General features: G+C 33.7%; 2 protein-coding genes across 2 annotated transcripts; both read right to left on the reverse strand.

Annotated features, from left to right (window-relative positions):
* Positions 1-2,904: 2,904 nt before the first annotated feature.
* Positions 2,905-3,676, reverse strand: LOC137641985 (perlwapin-like). The gene is made up of 2 exons (XM_068374547.1): positions 3,589-3,676; positions 2,905-3,391 (listed from the first exon to the last, which is right to left on the reverse strand). The coding sequence occupies exons 1-2, from the start codon at positions 3,592-3,594 to the stop codon at positions 3,005-3,007; spliced, it is 393 nt and encodes a 130-aa protein (XP_068230648.1). The 5' UTR covers positions 3,595-3,676; the 3' UTR covers positions 2,905-3,004.
* Positions 3,677-7,038: 3,362 nt separating this feature from the next.
* Positions 7,039-7,832, reverse strand: LOC137641986 (perlwapin-like). The gene is made up of 2 exons (XM_068374548.1): positions 7,746-7,832; positions 7,039-7,548 (listed from the first exon to the last, which is right to left on the reverse strand). Exons 1-2 carry the CDS (start codon positions 7,749-7,751, stop codon positions 7,162-7,164), a joined length of 393 nt encoding a protein of 130 aa, XP_068230649.1. The 5' UTR covers positions 7,752-7,832; the 3' UTR covers positions 7,039-7,161.
* Between the last annotated feature and the right edge of the window lie 1,290 nt (positions 7,833-9,122).

The raw sequence follows: 9,122 nt of genomic DNA on the forward strand, positions 1-9,122 counted from the left end.
CAACAAAGTTATCTTTCAAAACACTTGCAGTAATGACGTGAGAATAGTTTTGAGGGTTGAATTATTATAAAAAAAAAATTATGATGAATGGAATATGTGAGAGAACAAGTCATGGGCGAATCTATTGTATAAGATAAAAGTTGTAAGATTAATGGGATATAAAGTGACGAGATCAAATACTTAAAAATGACTGACTGGGAGATAGAAAAAAGATAAAGGCAAGAAGTTTACTTTATTACATATAGTGTATATATTGATTTATTCTATACACTGCTGATAACACACATCTTCCCATGAAATGCTTTAGATCTTTTATTAACCAAATTCATCTATAATATGAAATATTTATCTTAATGTTACTGTTCTTAAAATATTGCATTTTTCCTTGTTTTCATTCCTCACTGGGCTATTTGCCTTGTTGGAGCCCCTGGGCTTATAGCATCTTATATTTCCAAGTAGGGTTGTAGCATAGCAAGTAATATTATTAATAATAATAATAATAATAATAATAATAATAATAAAATTATGTATTAACTTTTTTTCTGCCACTGTTAAACTTCATATTTTAAACCCCATTTCCACTAAAAAGGTTTGCATCTTATATTTCAACCTTTTTTTTTTTTGTATATTTAATCAATCCCTTTGATTTTTTTTTTATAATTTTAGGAAATAATATTATAATTTTGGTATATTAAAATTCAATGATTATTTGTTTATGTACAAATATTTATATCAGGGAATTTCTCTTGCAGATATAGGAATAAATGGATGCTATAAATGGATGCTATAAGCCCAGGGGCTCCAACAGGGAAAATAGCCCAGTGAGGAAAGGAAACTAGGAAAAATAAAATATTTTAAGAACAGTAACAACATTAGAATACACATTTCCTATATAAACTGTAAAAACTTGCACAAAACAAGAGGAAGAGAAATGAGATAGAATAGTGTGCCCGAGTGTACCCTCAAGCAAGGGAACTCTAACCCAAGACAGTGGAAGACCATGGTACAGAGGTTATGGCATTACCTAAGACTAGAAAACAATGGTTTGATTTTGGAATGTCCTTCTCCTAGAAGAGCTGCTTACCGTAGCTAAAGAGTTCCTTCTACCCTTACCAAGTGGAAAGTTAGCACTGAACAATTGCAGTGCAGTAGTTAACCACTTGGAGGAAGAAGAATTGTTTGATAATCTGTGTTGTCAGGTATAAGAGGACAGAAGAGAATATGTAAAAAATAGGCCAGACTATTCGGTGTGTGTAGGCAAAGGGAAAATGAACCATAACCAGAGAGAAGGATCCAGTGTGGTACTGTCTGGCCAGTCAAAGGACACCATAACTCTCTAGCGGTAGTATCTCAACGGGTGGCTGGTACCCTGGCAAACTTACTACCTGCTACCTACAGTTTGATAATTTATTCTAAAGAACTTGTAAAAAGTACTTCGTTTTGATGATTTTGTTCTGATGGACTTGTAACATACTCCAATTTGATAATTTATTTTGATGATATGAAATTCTTAGTCAAAGAAGAAAACAAACATATACCAGTAAATTAGTTGCTAGATATTACTCACCACAAAATATCTGTTTAAGTTTTAGGTTGATGATTGGGCTTCGCAACGCCTCCTCAGGTTTAAAGGTTTAAAGGTTTAAAGGCCACTCACGAATGGCAGAGGCAAGGGACAGTGACATTGCCCTATCAAGCAGGACAATACCCTAGAGACTGACCATGTTACAAATGATCAGCGCCCAAGCCTCCTCTCCACCCAAGCTAGAACCAAGGAGAGCCAGGCAATGGGTGCTGATGACTCAGCATATAGACCTATAGGCTCCCCCAAGCTCACAAGGATAGTGAGATTGAAGGGACCAAAGGAACTAACGAGTCTGAGCGGGACTCGAACCCGAGTGTGGCAATCACCAGGCAAGGACCTTACCTCCAGGCCACCACAACCAATGGACATTTTTCCTATCTCACTTTTTTTTTTTTTATCCAGATATGATAAATAAGTTTCTTTTTATATTTCAGTATGATCTTGAATAAAGAATTTCCCACTATTCAATTTGCTTTCATCGCTATATGTTCTTAAGTCCTATCAATCTACATTTTTCCTTTTCATAATACTATAAAAGTAAAAAAAAAATTTATATCCGATTCACTAGCTTTTCACAATAATGTCAATTCATATTTCATCCAGTGTGTCTTTTTAAGTTTTCATCACCATTCTCTCCTACGCCTATTGACGCAAAGGGCCTCGGTTAGATTTCACCATTTGTCTCTAACATAAGCTTTTAGTTAAATACTTCTCCATTCATCTTCTACCATTTCACGCTTCATAGTCCTGATGAAAAAGTGTTACTCTTGAAGGTTACAAAAGACGAATCAAATATATTCTAGAATTTGATGGATTCGACTGATCTAAAGGATGTTTATATTTTTTATATTATTATTACTCTGCAGAAGCATTACTGTTTCATACTGAAGAAAGTCGTTAACATTCTAGTTAAAAATTAGTTATAAATCACTCCCGTTTTCAATTTACTCCATCTAATTTTTTTCAAGTGATAGGTTTTTGTCTTTTTTCATTTATTTTCTTAGATTGGAGTTATGTAATGTTGTATGGTGATATATTTTATTCATGCAATGGATGGCCTTTTTAAATTTTCTTCTTCATCAAAGATTATTTTTTCATAACAAAATTCTACCAGCTAACAATTTCAAGCTTTAATGAACAGTTTCTATCAGAGGTTTTGTCCAAGGTGGAAGAAATCAAAGATTATCATAAAAGGATTATTCCTCCAAATCTTTGTGAAAATGGTATACTGTATTCATTGACAGTAACAATATTTCCATTTATCTTAATAGATATAATGAAGTGATGCGTAGAAAAACTCTGGTTTAAAAATAAATATCAATTTATTTATAACGTCGTTGGTATTTTGACAACTGAATTAAATGTTAGTATTTAAATAATTTTAATGCTAATCCTTTAAGCTAAGGTCAGGTGTTATCTTCAAAAACCGAATCCACCGTAACCTCCAGATCCGACAGGGGGTTTGCACACGTGTTCCTCGAGACACCTGTCGAAACAGCACTTGTCGACACCTCCGCACTTGCTGTCATTGGAGCATGTCTGTGGAGGGGCAAAGCTCCTGACGGGTGGGCACTGAGGTCTTACGGGAGGGCATTGACCTGGCTTGACGAAGGGAATGGTGTCAGGCTCGTTGTTGCTCTCGCAGCAGTAGGCCTGTCCCTCGGGAGTTCGGCACCAACGTCGGCACGTCTGGGAAGCACCGCCTCCAAAGCCCCCTCCAAGACCTGGGTTGATTCCTCCAAAGAATCGTGTATCTTTTGCCAAGGCAACAGCTGCCAAACAGCAGACGAATAAAAGTTGAAGTCCCTGAAAATAGAAGATATCCAAATCAGAAATGAAGGTTCTAAAATTCATTCTTATTATATAGATGAACATAATCATCCGGTTGAGTATTTATTTTGGAATAAATTCCACAAAATAAATAGTATTAAAAATACATATTGCAAAGTAAAACAATAACAATATAAATTATGATAATACAGTATAACTTTTAGGAGACTCACCTTCATGTTTTTACTATAGCTGAGGTGTATGAGCAGTGATTCTTCTTCTTGCCCTTTGAGGAATGACTGATTTCTCTTCGATGTACACTGTATTTATATATCGCGACTGCAAGTGGTATAATCCGCTTTCTCGGTGGTTTGTTTTGCCTTATTGGGAAATCCAGAGTCTGGATTCCAGACACCTGGAGTTGCAAGTCGGGTTACTAATCTCTTTCCTGGAAAGTGATGTGGTGGAGTCTCTCGGTTATTCCCTGTTTCCTTTTTCCTTGTTACAATTTGGGTTTTTTTTTTTTTTTTTTTGGTAATAAGAAAACTATTCTATTATTATTATTATTATTATTATTATTATTATTATTATTATTATTATTATTATTATTATTATTATTTTTATCATTATTATTATTATTAGTTAATTTTCAACTTTCTGAAGACTCTTGCTAGTGGCATTCCATCAGCTCAAAAGACACTCCCAAATTAATTGCTGTCTGTTCATTGTCTGTTACCAAATGAATTAAAGATAAGTGTATCCCAACAAAGTTATCTTTCAAAGCACTTGCAGTAATGACGTGAGAATAGTTTTGAGGGTTGAATTATTATATAAAAAAAAATTACGATGAATGGAATATGTGAGAGAATAAGTCAAGGGCGAATCTATTATATAATACAAAAGTTGTAAGATTAATGGGATATAAAGTGACGAGATCAAATACTTAAAAATGGCGGACAGGGAGATAGAAAAAAAATAAAGGCAAGAAGTTTACTGTATTATATATATTGTATATTCTGATTTATTCTATATACTGCTGATAACGCACATCTTCCCATGAAATGCTTTAGGTCTTTTATTAATCAAATTCATCTATAATATGAAATATTTATCGTAATGTTACTGTTGTAAAATATTGCATTTTCCTTGTTTTCATTCCTCACTGGGCTATTGGCCTTGTTGGAGCCCTTAGGCTTATAGCATCCTATTTTTCCAAGTAGGGTTGTAGCATAGCAAGCAATAATAATAATAATAATAATAATAATAATAATAATAATAATAATAATAAAATTATGGATTAACTTTTTTTCTGCCACTGTTAAACTTCATATTTTAAACCACATTTCCACTAAAAAGGTTTGCATCTTATATTTCGACATTTTTTCTTTTTTTGTATATTTAATCAATCCCTTTGATCTTTTTATAATTTAGGAAATAATATTATAATTTTGGTATATTAAAATTCAATATTTATTTGTTTATGTACACATATTTATATCAGGGAATTTATATTTCAGATATAGGAATAAATGGATGCTATAAATGGATGCTATAAGCCCAGGGGCTCCAACAGGGAAAATAGCCCAGTGAGGAAAGGAAACTAGGAAAAATAAAATATTTTAAGAACAGTAACAACATTAGAATACACAGTTCCTATATAAACTGTAAAAACTTGCACAAAACAAGAGGAAGAGAAATGAGATAGAATAGTGTGCCCGAGTGTACCCTCAATCAAGGGAACTCTAACCCAAGACAGTGGAAGACCATGGTACAGAGGTTATGGCATTACCTAAGACTAGAAAACAATGGTTCGATTTTGGAATGTCCTTCTACTAGAAGATATGCTTACCATAGCTAAAGAGTTTCTTCTACCCTTACCAAGTGGAAAGTGGGCACTGAACAATTACAATGCAGTAGTTAACCACTTGGAGGAAGAAGAATTGTTTGGTAATCTGTGTTGTCAGGTATAAGAGGACAGAAGTGAATAAGTAAAGAATAGGCAAGACTATTCGGTGTGTGTGTAGGCAAAGGGAAAATGAACCGTAATCAGAGAGAAGGAGCAGTGTGGTACTGTCTGGCCAGTCAAAGGACACCATAACTCTCTAGCAGTAGTATCTCAACGGGTGGCTGGTGCCTTGGCAAACTTACTACCTGCTACCTCCAGTTTGATAATTTATTCTAATGAACTTGTAACAAGTACTTCGTTTTGATAATTTTGTTCTGATGAACATGTAACATACTCCAGTTTGATAATTTATTCTAATGATATGAAATTCTTAGTCAAAGAAGAAAACCAACATATACCAGAAAATTAGTTGCTAGATATTACTCATCACAAAATATCTGTTTAAGTTCTGGGTTGATGATTGGCCTTTGCAACGCCTCCTCAGGTTTAAAGGTTTAAAGGTTTAAAGGCCACTCACGAATGGCAGAGGCAAGGACAGTGACATTGCCCTATCAAGCAGGACAGTGCCCTAGAGACTGACTATGTTAAACATGATCAGTGCCCAAGCCTCCTCTCCACCCAAGCTAGAACCAAGGAGAGCCAGGCAATGGGTGCTGATGACTCAGCAGATAGACCTATAGGCTCCCCCAAACGCCCTTTCTTAGCTCACAAGGATGGTGAGGTTGAAGGGACCAAAGGAATTAACGAGTCTGAGCGGGACTCGAACACGAGTCTGGCAATCACCAGGCAAGGACCCTACCTCCAGGCCACCACAACCCAGGGACATTTTTCCTATCTCACTCTGTTTTTTATTTATTTTTTTATCCAGATATGATACATAGGTTTCTTTTTATATTTCTGTATGATCTTGAATAAAGAATTTCCCACTATTCAATTTGTTTTCATCGCTATATGTTCTTGAAATCCTGTTAATCTTCATTTTTTATTTTTATAATACTAGAAAAGTGAAAAAGAAATTATCAGACTCACTAGCTTTTCACAATAATGTCAATTCATATTTCATCCAGTGTGTCTTTTTATGTTTTCATCACCATTCTCTCCAACGCCTATTGACGCAAAGGGCCTCGGTTAGATTTTACCAGTCGTCTCTAGCATGAGCTTTTAGTTCAATACTTCTCCATTCATCATCTGCCATTTTACGACGCTTCATAGTCCTGATGAAAAAGTGTTACTCTGAAAGGTTACAAAAGACGAATAATATCTATTCTAGAATTTGATGGATTCGACTGGTCTAATGGATGTTTGTATTTTTTATATTATTATTACTCTGCAGAAGCATTACTGTTTCATACTAAAGAAAGTCGTTAACATTCTAGTTTAAAATTATTCATAAATCAGTCCTGTTTGCAATTTATTCCATGGTAATTTGATATCTAATTTTTTTCAAGTGATATGTTTTTGTCTTTTTTTCATTTATTTTCTTAGATTGGAGGTATGTAATGTTGTATGGTGAGATATTTTATTCATTTGATGGAAGGCCTTTTTAAATTTTCTTCTTCATCAAAGATTATTTTTTCATAACAAAATTCTTCCAGCTAACAATTTCAAGCTTTCATGAACAGTTTCTATCAGAGGTTTTGTCCAAGGTGGAAGAAATCAAAGATTATCATAAAATAATTATTCCTCCAAATCTTTGTGAAAATGGTATACTGTATTCATTGACAGTGACAATATTTCCATTTATCTTAATAGATATAATGAAGTGATGCGTAGAAAAACTCTGGATTAAGAATAAATATTAATTTATTTATAACGTCGTTGGTATTTTGGTACCTGAATTAAATTTTAGTATTTAGATAATTTTAATGCTAATCCTCAAAGCTAAGGTCAGGTATCATCTTCAAAAACCGAATCCTCCGTAACCTCCAGATCCAACAGGGGGTTTGCACACGTGTTCCTCGAGACACCTGTCGAAGCAGCACTTGTCGACGCCTCCGCACTTGCTGTCATTAGAGCATGTTTGTGGAGGAGCAAAGCTCCTGACGGGTGGGCACTGAGGTCTTACGGGAGGGCATTGACCGGGCTTAACGAAGGGAATGGTGTCAGGCTCGTTGTTGCTCTCGCAGCAGTAGGCCTGTCCCTCGGGAGTTCGGCACCAACGTCTGCACGTCTGGGAAGCACCGCCTCCAAAGCCCCCTCCAAGACCTGGGTTGATTCCTCCAAAGAATCGTGTATCTTTTGCCAAGGCAACAGCTGCCAAACAGCAGACGAATAAAAGTTGAAGTCCCTGAAAATAGAAGATATCCAAATCAGAAATGAAGGTTCTAAAATTCATTCTTATTATATAGATGAACATAATCACCCAGTTGAGTATTTATTTTGGAATAAATTCCACAAAATAAATAGTATCAAAAATAAATATCGCAAAGTAAAACAATAACAATATAAATTATGATAATACAGTATAACTTCTGGGAGACTCACCTTCATGTTGTTGCTAACGCTGAGGTGTATGAGTAGTGATTCTTCTTCTTGCCCTTTGAGGAGTGACTGATTTCTCTTTGATGTACACTGTATTTATATCTCACGACCACAAGTGGTATAATCTGCTTTCTCGGTGGTTTGTTTTGTTTAATCGGGAAATCCAGAGTCTGGATTCCAGACGCCTGTTTCATGGAAAGTGACGTGGTGGAGTCTCTCGGTTATTCCCTGTTTCCTTTTTCCTTGTTACAATTTGGGTTTATTTTGTTTTTCTTTTGGTAATAAGAAAACTATTCTATTATTATTATTATTATTATTATTATTATTATTATTATTATTATTATTATTATTATTATTATTATTATTATTATTATTATTATTATTATTATTAGTTAATTTTCAACTTTGTGAAGACTCTTGCTAGTGGCATTCGATCGTCTCAAAAGACACTCCCAAATTAATTGCTGTCTGTTCATTATCTGTTGCCAAATGAAGCAAAGATAAGTGTATCCAAACAAAGTTATCTTTCAAAGCACTTGCAGTAATGACGTGAGAATAGTTTTGAGGGTTGAATTACTATCAAAATAAAAAAAAATATGAATAATGGAATATGTGAGAGAGTAAGTCATGAACAAATCAATTATATAATATAAAAGTTGCAAGATTAATGGGATATAAAGTGACAAGATCAAATACTTATAAATGACTGCCTGGGAGATAGAAAAAAGATAAAGGCAAGAAGTTTACTTTATTATATATAGTGTATATTTTGATTTATTCTATACATTGCTAATAACATATATTTCAATGAAATACGTTAGGTCTTTTATTGACGACATTCACTTATAATTTGAAACATTTATTTCAAGGTTGTTACTGTTCTTACAAAATTTTATTTTTTCTTGTTTCCTTTCCTCACTAGGCTATTTTCCCTGGTGGAGCCCCTGGGCTTATAGCATCCTGTTTTTCCAACTAGGGTTGTAGCATAGCAAGTAATAATAATAATAATAATAATAATAATAATAATAATAATAATAATAATAATAATAATAATAAAATTATGTATTTGCTTTTTTCTGCCACTGTTAAACTTCATATTTTAAACCTCATTTCAACTGAAAAGGTTTGCATCTTATATTTCAACATTTTTTTTTTTTTGTATATTTAATAAATCCCTTTGATTTTCTTATATTTTTAGGAAATAATATTATAATTTTGGCATATTAAAATTCACTAATTATTTGTTTATGTACAAATATTTATATCAGGGAATTTCTATTTCATATATAAGAATAAATGGATGCTATAATACTACGGGCTCCAACAGGGAAAATAGCCCAGAGAGGAAAGGAAACAAGGAAAAATAGAATATTTTAAGAA

The sequence above is a fragment of the Palaemon carinicauda genome, chromosome 6 (assembly GCF_036898095.1).
Source record: "Palaemon carinicauda isolate YSFRI2023 chromosome 6, ASM3689809v2, whole genome shotgun sequence".
NCBI classification, from domain to species: domain Eukaryota; kingdom Metazoa; phylum Arthropoda; class Malacostraca; order Decapoda; family Palaemonidae; genus Palaemon; species Palaemon carinicauda.